We start from the raw sequence: 24,609 nt of genomic DNA, 5'->3' as shown, positions 1-24,609 counted from the left end.
TGCATAAAATAAACAATGGCAAAAAATACAAGAGAAATTTGAGGTATCTAATTGCAGTAACTGAAATTTTATTAGAACCCACTTCAGTTCTTGCTGACTTTTCTCTTGGGATTTCTTTCTTGTGATCTGTATAGATTTTTATTAAGCAATGGTGGCATTCTTCCAAGGTTTAAATGCATAAGAATTGAAGTATCTTAATCCGTTTTCTGTGTATGCAAGTTCTGTTTTGAGAGTTGTTTTGTGCATAATGTTTTATTACTTCTGAAGTATTTCTGTATGTGCGAACACACGCCCTCTCAATTCATATTTTTTCTAAGTCTGTACTTTGCTAGGTTTTTGGGTACCTTTAGCAACACTTGTGGCCCTTGAGACCTCAGTTTAGTATGAACATTTTGGCTTGTTATAGATGTTTAAGCCAGGTGGGCCCAGTCATGGGTACAGTGAGGAGAAGGGCAACTATATTTATTTATTTATTTTATTGTAAATTTAAGGTGGTTTCACGGGCACCTTTCTGGAAAAGAAGCTGAAAAGTTATTAACAGAAAAAGGAAAACATGGAAGCTTCCTTGTGCGAGAGAGTCAAAGCCACCCAGGAGACTTTGTTCTTTCAGTCCGGACAGGAGATGATAAAGGCGAGAGTAATGATGGGAAATCGAAAGTGACCCATGTCATGATTCGGTGCCAGGTACAACAAAGCCGGAACTTCTTGACTGTAAAGGCTTCTTTCCTGGTTTGCATGCTTATTCTGTCAGGAGAGGCATTACAGACTTCTCAATACTATTCAGTCCACTGATTTTGGTCAGACGGAGCTGTATGTACAGCATATTATTTGTTTGCTCAAATTGTCTTCTTTGCTAATTTCAAGAATTCTATTAGTATTTTCTTTTTTTCACTGAATCGTGCCATAGCATATCTATATTGCTGAGGAGCTTCTAAGAGGTTTCTCTTTGGTTGCATCAAGAGTCTGTCTCAAAGCCTCTGCTGATGTAGCCTTTCACATTCATGAATCTCTCTTAAGTTTGTTGCAGTCTTGTCTTACTACTTCTCTTTTTATATAATAGATCTCAGAATCCATTCAGGTGTGTGTGTGGGGGGTTTGTAGCTGTACTCTGGAGGCTGGTTATTTTGTCTTTCTTTCCATAATAACAAACAAAATACAGTAAATATTTAATTCAGGGAAACCTTGTCCTACAGTTTAAACTTCAGGTAGGGTAGTTTGCCTTTACTAAAGAATGTGTTTAAAGTATCTGATGCCAGGATTAATTCTTGATGGCTATTTTTATTCTCAAAACATTTTAATGTGTGCCTGAGTATCGGTGTTAAAGGGTCAAATCTGTTGAAAGTACTTTAATCCTTTTTTAGAAAATACAGTTTTTGTAATACTTTTATTTGTCTTTAAAAAAAGCAAAACCAACCCTTCCCACATGCCTAGTATAGAGAAATCAGGAATTTGGGGTGGAAATGGTGCAACTGAGTGAGAGTGCCTGCTAGAGGTTTTTGTGTTTTTTGGCTGTGCATTCAGTAAATGCCGTCAAAATTTCAAGGTAATTTCCTGCCTTTATTTATAGAATCATAGAATCGTAGGACTGGAAGGGACCTCGAGAGGTCTTCTAGTCCAGTCTCCTGCACTCAAGGTAGGACTAAGTATTATCTAAACCATCCCTGCAGGGGTTTGTCAAACCTGCTCTTGAAAATCTCCAATGACAGAGATTCCACAACCTTCCTAGGCAATTTATTCCAGTGGTTAACCACCCTGACAGTTAGGAAGCTTTTCCTGATGTCCCACCTAAACCGCCCTTGCTGCAGTTTAAGCCCATTGCTTCTTGTACTATCCTCAGAGGTTAAGGAGAACAATTTTTCTCCCTCCTTTGAAACAACCTTTTATGTCCTTGAAAACTGCTCTCATGTCCCCTCTCAGTCTTCTCTTCTTAAGACTAAACAAACCCCATGTTTTCTAGACCTTTAATCATTTTTGTTGCTCTTCTCTGGACTTTCTCCAATTTGTCCACATCTTTTCTGAACCGTGGCGCCCAGAACTGGACACACTATTTCCAGTTGAGGCTAATCAGCGTGGAGTAGAGTGGAAGAATTACTTCTCATGTCTTGCTTACAACACCTCTGCTAATACATCCCAGAATGCTGTTTACTTTTTTTGCAACAGTGAGACCCTGTTGATTCATATTTAAATTGTGATCCACTATCCTCAGATCCCTTTCTGCAGTACTCCTTCCTAGGCAGTCATTTCCCATTTTATATGTGTGGAACTGATTGTTCCTTCCCAAGAGGAGTACTTTGCATTTGTCCTTATTGAATTTCATCCTGTTTACTTCAGACCATTTCCCCAGTTTGACCAGATAATTTTGAATTTTAATCCTCTCCTCCAAAGCACTTGCAACCCCTCCCAGCTCGGTATCATCCGCAGACTTTATAAGTGTGTTCTCCAAGCAATTATCTAAATCATTGAGGAAGATATTGAACAGAACCAGACCCAGAACTGATCCCTGCAGAACCCCACTCGTTATGCCCTTCCAGCATGACTGTGAACCACTGATAACTACTCTCTGGGAACGATTTTCTAACCAGTTATGCAACCCCTTTATAGGAGCTCTATTTAGGTCAGTGGTTCTCAACCATGGGTCCGGGGCCCACTTGGCGGCCGCGAGCAGGCTTCAGGGGATCTGCCAAAATAAACCAGAGAGCAGGAACAGCGTTAGACTTGCTGGGGCCCAGGGCAAAAAGCCGATGCCCAAGCCCCGCTGAGGGCTGGAGGCCAAAGCCAGAGCAACTTAGCTTCACGGGGTCCTCTGTGGTGTGGGGCTCTGGGGAATTGCCTTGCTTGCTACCCCCTAATGCCAACCCTGGCTTTTAATCTACTGGATATGCAGAAAAACAGTTGTTGTGGCACAGGTGGGCTGTAGAATTTTTTTAGCAAGGCGGGGATGGCCTCCGAAAGAAAAAGATTGAGAACCCCGATCTAGGTTGTATTTCCCTAGTTTGTTTATGAGAACTTCATGCGAGACAGTATCAAAAGCCTTACTGAAGTCAAAATATACCACATCTACTAGTTTCCCCCCATCCACAAGGCTTATTACCCTGCAAAAGAAATCTATTAAGTTGGTTTGACCTGATTTTTTTCTTCACAAATCCATGCTGACTGTTACCTAGAAGATAATAAGTGTCTGCAGCTCTTTATGTACATTTATCTTTATGTATATTAGCCATTTTAACATGTTTAATTATTTGAGTTTATGAAAGTTTGGGACATAAAGTTGTTAGAGTTCTCCATGCCCTCGATCTGTTGCTGACCTCATAAATGCTAATGGTAGATGAGATAGTAATTATATTGCTGACTTGCTTTTTAAACAAGGACTACAGTACAAATACCTGTGTTCCAGGACCCAATGTTAGATTCTGTTGTGCTTTTGTTTTGATTTATTCACAAATTCACGTCTGATTCTCTGATTGTATCCCTCAAGTATTCTACTTGGGGTGAGTATCAGATAGAGACACTGTTATCCTTAACATTAAAATGTTCTAATTAGAAATGTATTACAACTTTTCAGTGGAATATGACTGTAGCAAATCATCTTTTATCATTTCAGTATGGAATGGCAGGGGATAGTTAAATAGGTTTTTAAGTACTCATTTAAGGGATCTTGTGATTGGTTGAACATTCTAAAGAGGTAATTAATGCAGACTTTATTTTGATTATTGTGTACATTGCTATGAATGAGCACATTTTGAATATCTTTCTTGGAAGGAGCTGAAATACGATGTTGGCGGAGGGGAGAAATTTGACTCTCTAACAGATCTAGTGGAACATTATAAGAAGAACCCCATGGTAGAAACTTTGGGCACAGTACTACAGCTCAAGCAGGTGAGCTTAGTAAATGCTAGAACTTGGATCATAAACATTTATTAACTTCAGGACATAGAGGTGGGAAGGGTGGTGGTGGGGGGAGCTCAACCTTTTTCTTACATTCTGTAAAGTGTTGAAAGACATTCATTCAGCGTTAAAACCAAAAGTGAATTTACCATCCTCTTTTACAACAGCATCTTAATCTTTCAGGGTGGTCCAATGACTGGATTTAAGCTGCTAGTTATTTTTAGCCATCTATAAAGGACCTAATTCTCTGGACCTAATTCTGGTGCATCTAGAACTCCCCTTGGCTTCATTGAGAATTCTGGGTCTACAAGGATTTTAAAATCCTGTCAAAAAGAGAGGAGGAGAGGAAGCTTAATGCACTGAAACTGGAACCATGAAACTGTGTGACTACCACCACATGAATCTGATTTAAAAAAAAAAAAAAAGAGGGGGTGGGGTGGGGCTTCAAAATCTGGAGTGAAGCCTGGGTCCTAAAACTCTGAGTGGTACCTACATACAATATGTTTAATACAGGAGATCTGTGTAAACTAGCTTTATCCTGTTCTGTTTGCTGTGCTGTGGTTTAATATAAAATATCTTTCTTGATTAGCCCCTGAATACAACCCGTATTAATGCTGCAGAGATTGAAAGCCGGGTGCGAGAACTAAGCAAGCTAGCAGAGACCACAGATAAAGTCAAGCAAGGCTTCTGGGAAGAATTTGAGGTAATTTAAATGTTTCAAATGTAAAGCTGGTGTGTCTCAGTGATAGAACTATAATTTTACCACAATTTCCCAGCTGCTTAGGGCCCTTTGCCCCTCAAATCTTTATTCTTGCTCCCCACTCCTGTGCCAGATATTGCAACTTCTCCAGTTTGCCAGTTCCTCTCATGCGTCGGCCAAAGATGAGTGCTTGAAAGGTGTGCCTTTTCTTTTAACCCCGAGCACTGGCTCCCACCCCGTTTTGAGCTGATATTGTTCTGGGCTTAGGAAGACATTGCTTAACAGGAACGGCTGGGATTTTGGCACCAACTCATGTTGTCTTTCAGTGGGAATTCTTGTAGGCTCTCTTGAAAGTCCCAGAGACAATAATTTTGCATTTTTCTAATTCTTCTTATGCGAGGATTTCAAATTACTTTACAAAAAAAATTAAGCCTTGTGACATCCCAGTGTGGTAGGTGATTTTTTTCTGATGGATAGAAAGAGGCAGAGGTACTATAGTTTCAGTGGCAGAACCCAGGAGTCCTGATGACCAGTTCCCCACTCTAACCACTAGATGACACTCCCTTCCTTACAAGTGAAGTACAAACAAGTTTGGTATTAGATGGCTGGTTAGCAACTCCACTGGACATAATAGTCAAAATAGTGACTTTTGTTTATGCTTTTATAGGATTTGACTGTCATTTTTTTTTCAGAGGAGCCTATGGGAGATAGGTGCCCAACTCTTATTGAAATTTGATAGGATTTAGGCATCTGAGGCCTGGTCTATACTAGAAAATGAGGTCAGTTTAACTATGCTGGTCAGGGGTGTGAAAAATCCACACCCCTGAGCAGCATAGTTAAGCCGACCTAAGTTCCATGTAGATAGCGCTAGGTTGACAGAAGAATTTTTCATCGATTTTTAGCTAGTGCCTCTCGGGGAGGTGAATTACGTATGCTGACAGGAGAACCCCCTCCCATTGGAGTAGGTGGTGTAGCGTTTTGTAGACAAGCTCTAACTCTACGCAAATATTTAATTCGCAAGAAGCTGGGAAGTAAATCTACCCCGCACTAGCTTGCCATGGTCTAGTTGTCTGTGTGGACTCTGCTGGCCTGTATTAATAGTTGCACTTTAATCTACTCCTATTTCAAAGAGGACTAGATCAGACTGTTGACGTACGTCAGCAGGGACAGCTAGTCTGCGGCTGGCTAGCGTAGGGTAGATTCACATCCCACCTTGCTGTAAGCTAAGTGTTCATGTTGACAAGCCTTTTGGTTTTTTTTTTTTTTTTTTTTGAAAATCCCTGCTTTTCTCTTCTGCAATAACTGCACTTTGCATGGAGAAAATTGAATGCAGTTGTTCCCCAAGAAAACTCTCTGCTTAAATTGCCAGTTAATTTGCAAAGATTATTTAAAACCATACTTGATGGCAATAGAAAGTTTCCAGTGGTTTAGACTGAAGACTGCATTGTTTTTACAATTACATGGTGTTAGCCAATACATATATGTTAGGCGTAGGGCATACCATATTAATATTGTATTACGTCCAACATGTGGGCAGTTAACTGAATTGTATTATATCCTTCCCACGGTTCTGTCCACTTATGTCAAGAGATGTATATCCCACAACACTCTGCAAAACAAAATGTAGCTTTTGGCATTAGCAAATATAAAGCCTGTCAAAGGCAAGATATATTTGTTCTATGTCCTAATACAGGTACCTTCACAGGGAACTGGTTTAAAATATGGTATCCCAAGCAGAGATAGGGAAAGATATAGAACAACAAATTAAAGAACTGGTACAAACTGGGTTGGATCTTAGATGACCTATAAAGTGCTTTCTAATTTGTAAGCAATTGTGTTATAAATATAAGAGGGTTTAGGGGTATATTTTGAAGCACACTTACTGTGTAAGGTGACCTGAACAGCGCTGTAAGAAACTGCTTCCCAGAAAGATTGGTATTGTATTAACTCTTTTTTTCTTCCTATACTGTTCTGCTATTGATTTCAAGTATAAATTGGCTATATTTGTCTAGTCAAGCAATCGACTATGCATTTTGAGCAACAATGGTTTTGTAAAAATAGAATCCAGGATAAACTTTCACATAACTCAGCTTGCTAGAAATTTCAGGAGAATCCACAAATGTGAGTGTAAAGTTTTTGCTTAAGCAGTTATATGCAGTAGAACAAAATGTCATACCTGAATTTATGCCCAGTAAATACTAGTAAACATTTCCAACATAGCATGTTGCTTTTTCAGTGTTCCTTTTGGTGGTAATAAGAAATGGATGTGTGAATAGTGATATGGCTGCAAATGGGGAAAATAATCCATTTCAAAGCTGGCCCATTCAGTTTTTTATATTATACCCTTTTAAACTGAGGGGAAAGAAATAAGCAATTTAGAAAACAAAAGTCCCCAAGTGTTAGTGTGCTGATCATGGCAGGATCGTGAGGGATAACTGGTCAAACACACTCACTGCAGTACAAATCTTCCTCCCCAGCTATTTATATAAAACACTCTCTCGTCCTTGAATTCATTGCTTCTTCACTCACATTTTGGGAATGCTAAAATAAAACTACTGCAGAGAGGGACTCTTTGAGCCATTTTCCAGGTTAATTTTAAATAGTGTTGGAATGACAGCTGTATAATCTGTATGCTTTGCTTAGGAATTTATTATTATTTTGTTTGGGTGCAACCCCTCCATCTGGAGCTACCGTTATCATCATCTTACCAGAAAGAGAGTAAGGGGGACGTCTCTTCCCCTCTATGCGATAGTGTATGTACCTTCTACATTTTTAATAGCATCTGGTGCTGGTTTCTTCCTTTAAAACAAAACAAAACAGCCTATTGATTTGAGAGTGATTCTCTGTATGTAAATTACCAGTTTCAACAGTATTCCCCATTTTCCCCCTCAAACGGAAGAAACGTTAAATACAACCACTGTATACCGTATCCCAAACCACAGTGAGATATTCCTGGCTCCGAAATTTTCTCTACCAACTGGAGTGATTCAGGAACAAAGAGGAAAAGAGTGAAGATGATAGCCGCTTCTAAAGGCCCTGGTGTAAATATAGTGAAATGGTTCCCGTAAAACAGGTTTATATTGAAGAACTTCCTTAACTGATTCTGGAATATATATTGTACCACCAGCAGATGGAGACAGGAAATCAAGGAATGTGATGTCAACTTCTTTTATAAAGAGGCCGGTTCCAGCTGCATAATACTGTTTGAGAAACTTCTTGAACACTGTTGGGGTTCGAGAGTGGGTGGGGAGAGTAACTACCGTTTGTTAGATAATGAGGATATATTTGCAAATGCATTCACTAGCTGAATAAAATCCTCATGATTATTCAGCCAGCTGGGCTACTTGACTTACAAAAGTTTGGATTCCAGACGTAAGCTTTTGCCTTCAAAGTCGTCACATATTATTTCTAGTAACTCTGCTGTTTTGAATTTCCTAATTCAGTGTGTTTAACCCTTTGAACCAACCTTATCAAACCAACCTGAATGCTGACGCATGAGATTTCATTTTTCTAATGATGTCTAGTATGATAGTCAAATGTCAGACTTTTCTCGAGAGCCACCACTGTGTGCACTCTGTCTCATCATTCCCAATGTGGTGCAAGTTTTAGTAAAACCAGTTGTTTGTGCCCTTTTCATCTAGACTTTACAACAGCAAGAATGCAAACTTCTATATAGTCGTAAAGAGGGTCAACGGCAAGAAAGCAAAAACAAAAATAGATACAAAAACATTTTACCTTGTAAGTAGTATTCACTCTTTTTCTTGTTTCACTGTTAACATTGGGCTGGTACACTCACGTATCCTTTCACTGGGAAGCTAATCATTATTGGCCAGTAGTACAGTGCTGTTCTATTAAAACACCAACAAGCTAAACTATTGCTCAGTGATCAACACTAGTGCTTAGTAAGTTTAAGAGGATTAATTTGTGCTGTAGGGTGCAGGACAGAATAATTATATATACTTTTTATATATCTCATATTCAGATTAATTGCAAATATGAAGCACTGACTAAATAATTGTCCTAGGGAGCAGGGAGAGAGGAAAGGTTGAGTCATCTGGCCATTTTCTTAGCTATTAGAAATGGTAAGTAGTCAAGTACATGCGAAACTTGGCCTTCATGTAGTTTGTTTGGTACTAAGGAACCAATTACAAGTTGACTAGTTAGCAATCACATAATGCAGCAGTTTAACATGCTGTTTACTTATTCTTCCTCTAGTTGATCATACCAGAGTTGTTCTACATGACGGAGATCCAAATGAACCAGTTTCAGATTATATCAATGCTAATATTATTATGGTAAGTGTTATTGCCTCCTTCAATCTGTCACTGGCACAGAGCATAGCATGCTTGCTATTGTATTCCCTCCTAAAAACAAATTAAAGTCATTTTACAATCACATCATTCATTGATATTTGTTTTGATCTCTAGCCTGAATTTGAAACTAAATGCAACAATTCAAAGCCAAAAAAAAGTTACATTGCTACTCAAGGCTGCCTACAGAACACAGTGAATGACTTCTGGAGAATGGTATTCCAGGAGAACTCTCGTGTTATCGTTATGACAACAAAAGAAGTCGAAAGAGGAAAGGTAAAATGGAACCTCAGGCGGGCCCCACTGAAAGTTATTAAGTTTCAACACAAGTAAGGACTAACCAGACTTCAGTCACATTGACTTACAAGTTTAAAAATGGTGATATGGTGCAGCTACAACTCCCATTGGAGACCCGGGCCCTGATCTGCAAGATGCAGAGTGCCCTCTCCTCTCACTGATAGCGATTGGAATCAAGGGCACACTCATCTCACAGGATCAGGCTCTTGTTTAATAAAGGCTGACTAAGTTACAGCTGCCTTACATGAATTTACTTACTGCAAAATTACTTAAGGGGAGGGAACAGTGAAGGAACTGGTGCAGCCAGGCTGGCACACTGTACACTTTAAGGGAGTTAATGCCGTGTGCTTGAAACTAAAATATTGCTGTTTATTGGTATCAAGCCCAAACTCTATTAGTTGCAAAGCCTTTGTGGATTCTATTTGTATAAGCAGGTTGCGGGGGAGGGGAGAAGGCAGTTATTACTATGAAAATAAACTTCTTGGAGTGCACCACTTGTTAACTGGAAATTTCGACAGTGTTAAGTGAAATTGTCTGCCATGCATTCGTGCTAGCCTGAATAGCGTTTATGAGACTACCAGAATGTGTTTCTCTTCTTCCTTCTTTATTTTCACTACTTTCCAGACTTGGGATTGATAAAACTCTTTGGGCTTGTACAATGAGCTAGTCATTTGGATTGTAACTGCATCCAGATGAGACTCCCCAAAGCAGAAGTGATTTAGCACGTTTATTTCTAACAATGTTTTCTGCCTCCAAATGCAGTCTGCGAGCCATGTTCTGCATGAGCACATGTGCTCACTCAACCCTAGTGATCTGTGAGTCTCTAGTGAACTGCTCTGGCAATACTAGCATGTTTATTACTTTGAAAGAGAGAACTTTTACAGTTATGTATCCCAGAACCTCGTCTTGTTTCTTTAAATGCAGAGAGATCTCGTTTGTTCCCCCTCCTGCGATCTGGGGCTGTTACTCTGTTTCTGGATCCTAAACTTGTCGGGTGGGTGGGTGGATGAGGGGAAACAGAAGATCTGCCTTGGATTTTTGCAAACACTTTTGCTGATGGTCTGTACTTGTTCTCTTAGTTTCTGTGCCTTTTCTGTGTTCTTTCCTCTATCTCTTTGTGAATATGATATTTCGTGTTTGAATCTTATACATCATGTCTTCAATAAAAAGAAAATTATCCTTCCACTCAGTATGATGAGGGCCTGGAAAAAGGCTGAGTAAGAAGACGGCTAGTGCTCTGTTATGTAACAAATAATTGACAATGTTTTTTCATTTGCGTGACCATATGTAATGAGGAATTTTAATAATCTTAGTACAGAAGCTGGATATTTGTAGCTTTTGTTGGCATTTCCCCCCACCTTAAAGTCTCCAGCCTGCCATCAGCAGGGCGGTGGGTTAGTGACGAGTTTTGACTTCTGAGTTGTTAAAATCCTGCCTGCCCTTAATTAAAAAAACAAGAACAAACCGAGACCTCTCCCTGGCTGGCTTGATGATGTGTGACAGGTTCCCTCTGTTCAGAGTGCAGTGAAGAAAGACCAGCTGGTTCATTGGAAAGAGCTGTGCTTTGGCTTCCTCACTCCTGGAACAAAATGAAGAGATTTTGGGTGGTTTCAAAGGAGTTACGCTTCAGAGCACCCTCAGAATCCTGTAACTTCTGTGATGTTTGATCAAGTGGGCCAGGCTCATCTTGACTTTCAGTTTTTGATCTATGTTTTTTGTAAAGGATTGCTAGATGTTGCTGATGCTCTAGCAATAGCCGTTTTGCTTGTTCCACCAGTCAACACTTCTGCTGCACATTCCCCAAGTTTCTTGGCACTTCTCTCTAAATCGTGCCAGTCTGCTCTCCACACTAATGACATAGCCCTTTAAAATGATTCAGTAATCAGAGCGTTAAAGTACTGCATCATGTGCCAAGTGTTTTTGAGATATGCTTCAGCCTTTTCTCTTCAGTAGACACTGATTGCTGGCCTGGTTGGATATGAAAGCTTTTACACCCCAGGCCAAGGTGCTTTTTGATCTGCAGGAGGTAGAGGGAAGCATCTTGCCCAGAGAGGATGACTTTAGGAACAGTTTGCTTCAGGCAGTAGGGGATCCTGAAACTGTCTCAGACCTATCTAGGACTCTTAAGACTGCAAAATATGCAGGAGGCGAAGCAAACTAAAGTACATCATTATGAATTAAAATAATTCTCTCTCTCAATTGTCTCCACCTTGTCTCTCTCAAATTAAAATAATGCAGTCTTGGAAGGGATCCACTGAGCTGATGTACAATGCGTCCCCATTCCCATACTGATGACTCTTTAATATTACACATTACCGTTGAGACTCTTTATGCCAACAGATGCTTCCTTGTTCAATATCATGCATTAAAACTGCAAATTGTTATCTTTGTCTGCTTAAATACAAGATGTGGGTTTCAGTGCAGCTTGTGCTTTTTGCAGAAAATACAAACAAACAAAAGCTTAGATCCAAAGCATCCTGGCAAATGGGTATGCATACATCCCTCATCTAGCATAATATCTTCTCATGTTGGCAGCAAGATCCTTTCCTCTGTTGTGTTTTCTATCTGCTGTTGAGTTTTGGCAGTGAAATTATTGACCTTCAGATGCACATTTATGGGGAAGTTGTTCCCTACAGTAATCTGTGGGTGGTCTGCATTTGATATTGCTAGAAAATCTGTCTATGTATCTACTACAGATTGTTCATCCTTACAGTACATGGACTAGGCTTGCATTCTTAGGTTCTCAAGAATCATTGTATCTAGCTATTCCCTATTACTGTTTTCACTTGGTTCTGGAGGACTTGCTCCTTGTTATATGGAATACATCATCACAGACAATAGAATAGTCTTCCAAGGGAAGTGGGGCACTCTGAACCAGGCTTAAATAGCAACAGAGACAGCATTCTGCACCCCCTGGAGAACAATTCCTCATTGCTTGATGGATGACCCGAAGAGCCCAGTGAACCTTCTGTGCTCTGATTTCTAGATGAGGCAAAGGGCAAACTTCTTCCAAGATGCTTCTATACTAAAAATGGCCAGTTTCTTTGACTTATATTTATAGCTTTAAATATTAGGTTTTAGAGCTACTTGTCTGATTAATGCATTCCTCTTGAAGTTCTCCATGTATTAAAACTACTTCTGAGGTGAGTGTGTCATGCTTCTAGGCTTTCCTCTTTGCTGTCACTGTGATGTGGGTTTTGTTTTTGTTTTTTTGTAATCTACTGAAGCTAACAACATCAGGAACGCTGCTGGAAAGCAAATCTTTCCCCCCCCCCCCCAATTTATCCTTATTGTCTTGGACCCTCCGAGCTTCCTTGCATTCTCTTTTCTCCCCCATCTTGCACAGGAAAAAGAAATATCGTCCTTGAATGGACATTGGGTAAGACAGGCAAACCTAGCTTTGCCTGTTAAGCTAGTCTTAGCCAATCTGCACCATGCTAGTAACTGTGTGAACTGGGTATTTATATAGACCATGAAATCAGATAGTAATTGCTTTTTTTCTTCTGTCTTCCAGAGTAAGTGTGTCAAATACTGGCCTGATGAATACGCATTAAAGGAATACGGGGTTATGCGTGTTAGGAATGTTAAGGAAAGTGCAGCTCATGACTATACGCTAAGGGAACTGAAACTTTCTAAAGTTGGTCAGGTAAGTATGTCAGTAGCTTTTCTTTTTTCCTTTTTTTTTTTTTTTTTTTTGGTTAGTCCTTTAGAGTTTCTAACAAATATTCATCTTTTAATTTAGGCTGCAAAAAATAATTGATGAAAAGACTAAACCTTCTATTGGCCACAAAGGGAGAGTCCAGGAACAGGCTTTTAGTTTTAATAAATTAAGTCCTGTCCTCCACTTTGAGACTCAAGTTCTAAGTCAAGGAATTTGGTCTTTTGAGCTTGGGATAATGTCTTTATTTTCCATATTCTTGTAGCCATTATTTAAGCACTTCAGCAGAGAACGTGTCTCTGTAGATTTATTGGGAGACCTGAAGTTAAGGTGGTCTTGCCCTTAAGTGCAAACCAAACCATCCTTCAATCTATTTAGATGCTCACATGTGCCCCTTCACTATAATATCTGAGTGCCTTGCATCACCTTCATTCTTAAGGTACCTATGTAATGATTGTTGTTAGTCTGCTCCTGATGTGGGAGCCTCCCTGTTCGCCAGTACCAGAGCAATTCACTACTGCCATATTGCCAGGTTTAATTGTTTTACTGTTTTATTTTTCTTCTTACTTTTGCGTACTGCAGAAGAATGCTAAGTTTGAGTATATAGCACAGGGTCACTGCCCTAAAGAGCTTAGTCTGTGACAGAAGGAGCTGCATACCGGTGGGGTGGCAGTGAGCGAGGAGATAGCCTTGGTTACTGTATGTGGTTACTCAGCATAGGCATGTGCATGGCATGCTTGACTTGTATATGAATGAAAAGGAAATGGACTCTACTTGAAGGTGTTAGAAGTGACTCTCAAAGGAGGGGTTTGAATGATGGGAGGGTATTAGGTTGGCAAACCAGTTCAGGCAGACCATTCTGTGTGCAGGCGAGCGTGTGGAAAAAGGTGCAAAAACTGCTGAGGGATAAAGCAAACAAGCCAGTTGCTTAGGCTGATGTCACTGGCAGAGTGAGACCACGAACGGTGGGTGCCAGTGGGAGGAGAGCACAACGTGGTAAGAGACTAAGACCCTGATTCAGCAAGTAGGAAAGCACGCAGATCATCCCACTGAAGTCAGGTTAGGGTCTAGGTCAGGGATAGTCATGCAGCATCCTGAAGGTGAGGACAAGAAGCTAGAGATTGATGCAATAGAGAAGCAGGGAGCCATGAAGGGATTCAAGGAAGCAGATGGCATGGTCAGATTGCCAGGCCAGGAAGAACTGTCTTGGAGGCTGTGTTCATTTGGAGTGGAAGGGAGCAGTGTGGGTGTTGGGGAGGTTAGAGAGAAGGTTACTGTAATCAAGAGGAATGCATGGCCTTTTTAGTTTTTGATGGTGTTAAGAAGGCCATTGTGTGTTCCTTTTTTTTTTTAAACCAAGTCTGATTCATCCTGAGTAAATGGACGCTTTTGGTTGGGTTTCTCTGGATATATTTAATTTTTTCACATGTATGTTGGTGGCTCTCTTTCAGGGGAACACTGAGAGAACAGTTTGGCAATATCACTTCAGAACCTGGCCTGATCATGGAGTACCCAGTGATCCTGGTGGTGTCCTGGACTTCTTAGAGGAGGTCCACCACAAGCAGGAGAGCATCGCTGATTCAGGACCTGTTGTGGTGCATTGCAGGTACAATAATGCAACTTATTTCCTAGCTTCTGCAATAAGCTGCTTCTTGATAATACCGTCTGGAAGTCCAGTACATCTTTATATTGGACACTTATTTAGGTTGGGCTACTCTGACGTTATTGCCTATTCAGAAAGGAAACCATAATCATGTCCTTATTTTTTTTTTTTTTTTTGACAGTGCTGGGATTGGACGAACAGGAACTTTTATTGTGATTGATATTCTTATTGACATAATCCGAGAAAAAGGTAGGTCCCCAGTTTAGTTTCTTCACAAGTGCTGTGAAAGTGCCATTATGTGATCTGTGAGAAGGAGACAATTGGTGAAGATCAGGAAGAAGTTGCAAAGTGTATGTTTGTGCCTGGCAGAAATCACATCCTTTAAGATGTGCTCCCATTGACTTCAAAGGGAGTCATATGGCCAAAGCCCGGAATGAGGATTTTGCATCTCCCCTACAGTGATTTTGTAAATTCCATATTTTTTGCTAGCATACCTGCTTTTTGCCAACACCTTTATTCTGCGACTATCCATTTGTACCTACCATTTGCCATCTTTGCTGTCCAAAGCATTTTAATGATCTTGGTTTCCTATTTGCAAGGGCAAGTTGTGAGGTCCTCCAAAGTTATAGTGGACAGACAATGCCATGTTACTATCCTTTATATAACTCAACATAAAGTTAACACTAGACTGATATAAGGTCTTTCCTGGTCAGAAGACTGCTCATCACTTGTCTCCTTTCTCAGCTATGGTGGGGTGGACTTTTTTTCTTTAAGTTCCAAGTATTCCACCTCTACCTTAGTGCCTCTGTATTATGATGAACATTTTCAGCTGAAGACTGGATGTGACTTCATTTGGAGTCTAAGTAGGGTAATGCAAAGTGATGGTTCTTTCGTCCTCTAGAACAGCTTGGCATCTTGTCTTTATAGTACTGCAAGTTTATGTACAAATGGCTAAGCAAGAGTCTCAAACTCAGATTTCCACACCAAATCATTATTCTAGTAGTCCCAAATGTGCTATGTGTTTTACATTCACAAGGGAAAACAGAGTCTCTGTCCCAAAGAGTTGACAGCTCCCCCCCTCAAAAAAAGAGCATGTGTTACACTGCTGCACTAACACTGGTGGTCTCTTCTAGGCGTGGACTGTGATATTGATGTTCCAAAAACCATTCAGATGGTGAGATCGCAGCGGTCAGGGATGGTTCAAACAGAAGCGCAGTACAGATTTATTTACATGGCAGTACAGCACTACATTGAAACGCTACAGCGTAGAATTGAAGAGGAGCAGGTACGTTGGTCCCAAACCTACCACGGTCTTTGTGCAGTGATGCCGATTAGGGGCTTGCTGTGATGATGGGAACGAGCAGAATTGCCCTGTTGCTGTCTGACTTTTTGAGGCATATGTATTGTGTGTTGACTGTATACATCATGAAAAGCCTTGTTCTATTAAACTATTCGTTCAAAGAGCTTTACTATCTATTTCAAGTCACTATCTTAAAAGACTTATTGAAACTGAGGATTTAGATAATTCTAAAGTAGTAAGAACACTTACCGGTAGTTTTCAGCCATCTAGGAGGGGGCGAAGATTCCTCCATCACCATTCCTCCCTACAGTATTTTCATGGAAGGTGCAACAACATCTGAGGCCCAGTCCTGCATCCCTAGTGCACTCAGAACTCCCATTAACTTCACTGATCAGGTTAGGATGTGGAAGGAATGAAAAGTAAGACTCTCAGTCTTAATAAAGAAGACTCTTTTATGCTTCGTTTCAAGAGTTATTTCAAGTCTCTCCATTAAATCTCTGTTTGAAGTGTAGCAATTGTATTCAATCAGCAGTCAGGGCAACACCTGTTTTGGAAGTCAAACATTTTAAGTGTTTAATGATTAAAAGGTGTTTATGTTGGGCTTAGTTTAAGTCTTTTTGGAAAGAAATCCTTTTAAACAATGGAGCCAATGTTATTGCAGCGTAATAGCCAAGGAAGAGAGAGCATTTGGAGCAGAGACTCTCGTAACAAGGTAGAGTGACTGCATTGGAATGAGTGTTGGTTAGCTCAGGATTAGTTAAAGTGGAATCATGGAGGTATTCCTTGCTCTGGAAAGCTCCAGCAGCCCCCAAATGCCTTTGCAGATTGTTTATATTGTGTTGTGATGGAGAAAGGGTTTGTTCTTTTTCTGTCCTTTTCTTCCTTGGCGCTTTCATTCTTTCAACCCTTACCCTAAATGACTGCCATCCTGGATTCTTAGCCTTGTCTGAAACAACAGGGGGCTGTTCTCCTCTGCAGTTCTCCATACTGCTGCAACAATTATATAGCTAAAGCTACTGATCTTTCTCCCTCTTCCAAGACCATTCACACCATCTGTTACCCACCTAATCCCCACCACTTGCAGAACAGGAGCTAGGCGCTTCAGACATTTTTCTTTTATGACTCTGCTATGTCCTACCTTGCCTTAAAGCTCACTGAAGTTTGAAAATGCACGGAGTTCTCTGCAAAGCTCTTACCCTCAAATATTATATATTGTTCAGTTCACTTGCAGCCCTTCACAAAATTGCCACTACTGTCTCTTGGCGTTTGTTTTTAGTTCCAGTGTAGTTTTTCCAATATAAATGGAACTAATATCATTACAATAGTGTCTGATACTAGAACAGAGGAATCTCTCTCTCCTATGATGGTCAGATTAAATCTGTAGTCATGTAAAACGTATACTACTGTGCTAAAATGGTAACGAGACTTAAACTGGATTCTAAGCTTTTCTTTACTCTAATACAGTACTAGTGCTTCTAGTTTTGGACTAAAAAGCCCTTTGAAGCTCTTGTCGGAAGCTAATGTGATCCTGAGCAGCCTTGTGATGACCTGATGTGGCGCCACATGTGCAGTGAGAGAGAGGAACAAAAATGGATGGAAATGGGTTGAGAGCATCAGTAGAATGAAGGAAGCAGCTGAGTGTCTTCAGTCCCCAATTTGCAGTTTATTTGGGGGGGGGGGGTGAAATTTACTGTTTCCGTCGTCCTTTCTACCAGTGGAACAACCCCACCTCCCGAAAAAATAGTTGTGGAAAGAAAAGCTAATGAGTGAAGCAAGTTCTGTGTCATATTCTTGCCCTAATTTAGAAAATGTGTTGAGTCGTTTGCCCAGCTCTACTCTAGAAATATTCCCCGTTTCCTTTTGGCATTGAGAACCTCTGGAGTCTTGATGTAATCAAGTAGTGTGTTAAATATTGCCTGTCTCTTTCGTATGTATGAAAACTACAAAGTAAACTTGTTTGGTTAATTTTCTTCTTGGAAGCAATAATTTTTTTTTTTTTTTTTGTAACACTGAAGTGACTTGAGTAATTATTTCTAATTAGGAATAATGGAAATGTGGTAGCAATAATTAAACTGAATAGTAGAAATAATTATAATGAATTAGCGAAGTCAGAGGAAGAAAAGCCTTAGATTTACATCTTCATGGTTTGTTTTCTCTAATTTAGTCAGATCAAAGAACAGAGCTGACTTTGATTCTGCTTCTCTGCTGCTTTTACACTTAAGATACGTCTGCTGGTTGAATTGGCATTTATCACATAGTTAGAAGAATTCAAAATCCAATTTTAGGCTGCAGCATAAAATTGACCTTTATTAGCTGTGTCCAGGTGAGAGGTGTGTACCTCACAGATTCTAAATTTGGGCAAGGCCTGAACCTTTATTCCCCTTAAATCTGATTTTTGAAAGGTTACAGCAACAAAATTTTGTTTTTGACTAGGGTCCCTGCAAAGTGATTTGTCAGGAGAAGGTGGGAGGCAGAAGTGGTAGGAACATCCCATTTCTAGTGCCAGCTGCGTATAGCAATATAGGCTGAGATTTTCAAAGTTGCCTTAATGGGAATTAGGAATCCAAGGCTATGTCTTTACTTAAAATGATACAGTAGCATTGCTGCAGCTACACTGCTGCCGTGCTTCAGCGTAGACACTCACGACAGCAATGGGAGGGGTTCTCCTGTCCCTGTGGTTAATCCACTCGAAGGCGGTAGCTAGGCCTATGGAAGAATTCTTCCATCGACCTAGTTCTGTCTACACCGGGGATTACGTTGGCATAGCTACATCTCTCAGGTATGTTTTTTTTCACACCCCTGAGGGACATAGCTATGAGGATGTAATTTTTCAGTGTAGACCTGCCCCATGTCTCCTAAGATGCTTTGAAAATCTCAATCATAGAATTGATTGGATCATTAGGTGCTGCTGGTCTGAGCACTTCAAGAATACACCTTGGAAAAAGTTAGGAGTGGGGCTTGCACTCGTATTTGACCATTTAAACCTTGACTTTGGTGTATATTTAGCTATTGTTAATGTCTATCCTAAACTGGAGAATGATGCCCATTTGCCCCAGAGACCCACTGGCTGACACTGTCTACTGTACAGTGAAGGATGGATCTTTTTGCCAGGTTTGGATAAAGAAAATACGTTCATGTTCACGTGTGTGAACTCACAAAGTTGGCACATCTGGTTAGAGACTGGGGGCGGGCGGGCAGGGACCAAGCATTCTGTGAAGATTTTTACCGAAAGCTTCCAGTAGTCAAAGATAACCTCTACCTCTAGGAATATCCAGAGTGCATGTTGTAGTTACAGAAGTGAAATCTTTCATGCTTTAACTTTTTTATATAAAAATAAAAAAAACTCTTTTCTGGGGGGGGGGGGGAAGTAGGTTTGGCTAATTTATATTTCATTTCTTGAACTTTATATCTATTATCTTCTAAAAATGTAGGTTTGTTTTATTGACTATTCTAAACCTGTTTAATTTTTGTGTTCCCTTTTTTCAGAAGAGTAAGAGGAAAGGGCATGAATACACAAACATTAAATATTCTTTATCGGACCAGACAAGTGGGGATCAGAGCCCACTTCCACCATGTACTCCGACCCCAACCTGTCCAGAGTAAGTAGCAGTTTCTCAAAGTAACAAGTGAGTTCCGAAATGCCTGTGAATTCAAGCAGATCCGGCAATAGAGAGTCTAGTTGTGGACTGTTTTCCTCGTAAGAGTTTATTTCTAATCATATAACAAAGAGGAATTTCCTGAGCAAACTTTTGCTCTCTTTCTCTACTCACTTTCACTTGAGGGTCCTTTATTAATTTTTTCTGGTGTCCCCACAAATGGAATTTTTCAATCCTGCACTGATTTTTTCATTTGACATAAATGGGGCCTTGGTGATAAACAGAGATTTTCAGCCAGGGGTTCGGGACCCTCAGAGGGGCCGCGAGCAGGTTTCAGAGGGTCCGCAAAGCAGGGCCAGTGTTAGACTTGCTGGGGCCTAGGGCAGAAAGCCGAAGTCCCACCACCTGGTGCTGAAGCCTGGGGCCCAGAGCCCTGGCACCCGGGGCTGAAGCCAAAGCCTGAGCAACATAGCTTCATGGGGGGCCCCTGTGGCATGGGGCCCCAATCAGTTGCCCTGCTTGCTACCCCCCAATGCCGGCCCTGGCTTTTATATGCAGAAAACCAGTTATTGTGGCACAGGTGGGCTGTGGAGATTTTATAGCATGTTGGGGGAGGGAGGTGGCTCAGAAAGAAAAACGTTGAGAATCCCTGCATTAAAACATAGGAAAAGGATATCTTGGGTGTGAAGCACTTAGATATGAAAAATATACCGGTTGCTCTATTCATAGAGCACAAATTATACATGGGTCCCTGCAGCCGCCAATGAATAAAAGAACTGTTTAGCAAGCATACATCAGCATTGCCTAACAGTAGTTTAGGACAGAAAGTAAAGAATACCATACCCCATTGAAATGATCTGTCTGTCTTGTGTATTTCTCCGGTGACAATTACTATGGTATCTGAGCATAGGGGAAATGTAGGTTGAAAGAATTCAGTGACCTAAGTTAGAATTTAGCCAAGACACCGAGGGTAATACCGCCATACTTGGGGGTGCAGTCGTGAAGAAAAAGGCCCCTGGTTCTCAGAAGGTTGTTCGGAAAGGTGGAGGAAAATCCGTTAATACTTTGCCATTCTGTTTCCCACTGTGTTGGGTTTTCTTGTTAACCTCCTCAATGACTAGCATTGCAGTAAGATTGCGATGCCACCCTATTGTAATCTTGCCTTCATCCTGTCCCAGGTTTTGTGCTGACTTAACTCTGTACAACCGTAATGATGTTAAAGTGGGCAACTTCAGTGCTTGCATGGGGTGGAGTTGTCTCAGAATCTGCCCCATTGATTGGGTCATGCAGAAATCACCCAATATTCTGAATCCAGATGCTCTGTGCTTTGAAGCGAATTGAACACGTTATTAGCTAACATCATTGAATTATGTGATATGTATTTATTTTCTAATAAATCTGACTTTTTCCCCCCTATAAAAATCTGTTATTTTAGAATGAGAGAAGATAGTGCTAGAGTATATGAAAATGTGGGGTTGATGCAGCAGCAGCAGAAAAGCTTTAGATGAGATGTACAGAAACTTCCATGCAAAGGAAGGTACGTACATTAGAAATTCTAGTATGATCTAGCCTAAAGCTGTTTTTATTGCACTATGGCATATTTTAACATAATCACAGTTCGATCATGAAATGTATATAAGCCAAGAATCTTTGCCATAGTGTCAGTTGGTTTAGCAGCTAAAATATTCAACATCATTTTCACAGCAACTTGATTTACCAATTGAGGGTAATATTTTGGACCCAGCAGAGCCAGATCTTAATGGAAAGAATTCCAATTCCAACACTTAGAAGTCAGGCCATTCAGAGCAAAGACTAGAGATCAGAGCTAATACTCCATCTTGCTTATAAAGTTTGAAGGTAGACTACCATTGTAAGTTAAAATTGGTTGATTATTGCACATCGGCAAGGATTGCAAGATCTGACTGAAACTTTAACTGCTAAACCAACTCACACTATGGCAAAGATTCTTGGATTAAATACATTTCAGAATTGAGATGGTGGTGCTCTTTGAGTCTGAGTATTAGTGAGCGTTGCTGGATTGGGCTGTAAGTGATTTTAAATCCTCTCATTTTGATCTATTAACCAAATATGTTTTATGCTCATGTTAGCATTGCTGAGCTGATACAGTATGGGAGGGTGGTGTAGATGCTGTTCTGCCTCTGACTAGAATCTCTCTCTATTTTTGGCACAGATGTAAGAGGCAAGCAAGAATCAGATAAACTTTCAGATCTCAGGGAGAGTCTGCAACACCATCCACTTTTGTATTACATTGAATAATTCTGGACTCGTAAACTGAGTCAGTTAGCTCTGGAAGTCAGTGATAAAATAAATATAGGGGGTCCATGATGTCATTTGTACATGGAGTCTCCCTTGAGAGAATAACTGAACTTTTAAAACTTCCTTAAATTAAAACTTTGTACAAGATTTTAGCATATGGGTTTAATATGCTTATGTGATGGAACACCTCTGGTTCAGAGAGGTGACTGGGCCAGTGATCTGCAAACATGTGATTTAGGTAGGCCTATCAGAGCCATTATGGCATATAAGGGACACAGCACCCGCCCTGACCCAATAGACTGTAACCCGTATCAGAGTTGGAAAGTGGTCCATAAACTAGGCATTTGTTACATAAGTCATGGTCTGATGATCTGTTTGATGGGTTTTTGCAGTATATCCTGTTTTGGAGTCTACATTTCAATAGCTCCCTAATCAGTATTCCCTACAAGCAGGGAACAGTACACATCTTAAAATCCTCTCAGTTATGTATTGCCACCCACTCAGCCCTCAAGGGAGTTAAACTACTAAAACCAATTTTAACTTACAATGGGAGTTTGCCTTCAGACTTCATAAGAAAGATGGAATATTCGCTCTGATCTCTGGTCTTTGCTCTGAATGGCCTGAGTTCTGAGTGTTGGAATTGGAATTCTTTCCTTTAAATTTATGTGAACTGGGGGCTTACAGAAGATATTACATAGACAGTCCTGAAGACTAAAACATTCTAACTCTGGAACAGATCCAACATAGACAGCTGCAATGTAAGCTTGCCCATGCTGCTTTGCAAGTATGCTTTGATCCTGGCCTATGCTAGGGACTTGGAGACCACCTAAAGAGACAAGGCAGCAGGCTGTCTAATCCTTGGCCTCTTTTACTGACGCTGTCAAAAAAGTGTCAACTGTGTTTGTATGATGTGGACAGGTGTCCACAAGGATCTGGACTGAAACCACTAACTGATTTCAGGTCACAATTGGATGCGAATGACTTTCAGTCACTGCCAGCTATGGGCAGATTGGAGCCAAGGCTCTGGAGTAGGAAGTGAAGGGTCTTCATCCTATTATTGATATAATATCACTAAACTAAGCCCTTACCATCACTCAAATAAGTACTTGGATTTTGGCTTACACTATATTTAAATACCTACCCGTTTTTGCCTGCTCCCCAGTCAAATGTAATTGAATATATTCATTTCACTCTTTCTGGTTCTCATAAACTAGCCTAGTATTGCAGTTTGCAATTTGAATTTAAGTTTTAAATGAACTTTATTCTAAAGTTAGGTTTCTATATCCCTTTGATTCATTCTTACGTTTTGGGCCAAAGCTACCTTATGGTGACCCTTTCAAGAATTAACAGTTTAGGCTTTTTTTATTGTCCAAGCCAACTGAAATGCAAAGTGAACAGCATAAATGTTGAAAAGTAAATTAGATCTTAATTCTTTCAGCTTCTGCTCTAACAAGTTGGCAATCTTCTTCCTTTTATGCTTAAAAAAAGGCCTTCCGACCTGTCACTGTCCCTTTGATAGAACATGTTTACAATTGTAAAGTGACAATGGAAAAGGTGGGATATGCCACTCCGCGTGAAAGTTGGGAGAAGACCAGACTATATCTCTTTAAACTGATGGATGCCTCTAGTTGTGGTGAAATTCCATCTGATATTTTAGATCTAAAATATCAATCACTGCTGTTTATGTTAAGTGTCAAAATGAAGTATTTCCATGTACGTTCAGAATGATGAATTATTATAGTATATGTTTCTAATGAGCTTTTAATTGTTTTCCCTTTCCCAGAAATGAATATTGTTTTTTAAAAAAGGTCAAGAAAGAGATGGAACAAGCTTCACATGAAGAATGAACTTTGAAGGCTTGGTACCTTTTTATTTATGGTGTTTAACCCTTCAATAATAAGCAAAACCTAAGACCATCTAAAGATCATTATATCCTTTCTCTCCAATATCTGATTTACAATTGCTCATTTTTCAAATAAAAAGGAAATCCTCTCTACAATGTAGAAAGATATTTTGTAGAATCTTAATTGCGAATCCAGCCAACTGTTAGACTGGCGTTCATCTGCTTCAAATAGCATTTTTGTTTCAAAATCTGGTTATTAACATTATTTCTTATCAGAGCAGTTGTGGGGATTTTTTTTTTGAATGGGGAAGCAATGATGTGGGTAAGTCCATTATATAAATATAAAATACTAATGGGAACAATTCTTGATTGTTTGAAGACAGTGGATCACCCACATTAAAAGTCAGCTACATGATAAAATTAGTCCTAATGCATTTCAAACTTGGTCTGAGTTTGACAGGGGTGAGCAGTTAATCTTTGATATGAAGATGTTTTTTGTGACAGCTGATGGCTTTGATTACTTCTCAGCTGAGTTGCTGGATGGGCTATTTTTGAGTAACTACAAAAAGTCGCCTTTGCATCAGACTAGAACATTCTATAGATGACCTGTACCCAAGATACCAATTTACAGCCACTCTGTCAAAAAAAAAAAAAAAAAAAGGGCAGCTGTCTAGCAGCTGTGGGGCCGCTGCCTATGTTAATTTTTCAGTGTTCATTTATTAAGCAGGAGATCTGACCTGTGGAGGCGAGACATTTTAGGAAGCTCCACAGTGACACTTGACATCGTATTAAAACAATGAAACCAGTAACCCCCTGTGCAGGCTGTTAGCTTAGGCTGAAGTGAACCCCGTCTTAAAAAATAGTTATTTGGGCCTTCTGGTTCTTAGTAAGGCCTTACACTAATGAAGGTAGCCTGGGGAAAAGGACTATATGGAAACTAGCTATCACCTAAAATTGCCTTAGTGAAAAGGGCAGCGCAGGTACCAGTCAACAGCAGCTTGTTCTGGTCTATTTCATCAGGCAGGAGTTTCATTAACGTTCTGCCTAAAGTGCCTTTCAGAGCCACATCCAATTTGCTGTCCATGTTTTAATTAAAAAAAAAAAAAATACTGCATCTATCTCTAAAAACACTTTTGATTG

The 24,609-nt window shown here is 40.1% G+C and overlaps 1 protein-coding gene across 2 annotated transcripts in view; it reads left to right on the top strand.

Moving 5' to 3' along the window:
• Positions 1-24,129, top strand: part of PTPN11 (protein tyrosine phosphatase non-receptor type 11) — a 34,026-nt gene extending 9,897 nt beyond the window's left edge. For both annotated transcript variants that reach the window (XM_024196258.3, XM_024196259.2), the window contains exons 4-16: positions 492-684; positions 3,760-3,876; positions 4,475-4,588; positions 8,227-8,323; positions 8,801-8,880; positions 9,013-9,171; positions 12,707-12,838; positions 14,302-14,456; positions 14,635-14,702; positions 15,587-15,738; positions 19,240-19,352; positions 20,785-20,886; positions 23,410-24,129. In XM_024196258.3, coding sequence (XP_024052026.1) covers positions 492-684; positions 3,760-3,876; positions 4,475-4,588; positions 8,227-8,323; positions 8,801-8,880; positions 9,013-9,171; positions 12,707-12,838; positions 14,302-14,456; positions 14,635-14,702; positions 15,587-15,738; positions 19,240-19,352; positions 20,785-20,857 — 1,453 coding nt within the window. In that variant the 3' untranslated portion in view covers positions 20,858-20,886; positions 23,410-24,129. The remainder of the gene's footprint in view (positions 1-491; positions 685-3,759; positions 3,877-4,474; positions 4,589-8,226; positions 8,324-8,800; positions 8,881-9,012; positions 9,172-12,706; positions 12,839-14,301; positions 14,457-14,634; positions 14,703-15,586; positions 15,739-19,239; positions 19,353-20,784; positions 20,887-23,409) is intronic.
• Positions 24,130-24,609: the final 480 nt, after the last annotated feature.

Source organism: Terrapene carolina, unplaced genomic scaffold (genome assembly GCF_002925995.2).
Source record: "Terrapene carolina triunguis isolate 2854851 unplaced genomic scaffold, T_m_triunguis-2.0 Scaffold234, whole genome shotgun sequence".
NCBI lineage: Eukaryota > Metazoa > Chordata > Testudines > Emydidae > Terrapene > Terrapene triunguis.
The sequence above is the reverse complement of the archived record's forward strand: the minus strand, read 5'-3'. Positions and strand labels throughout refer to the sequence as shown.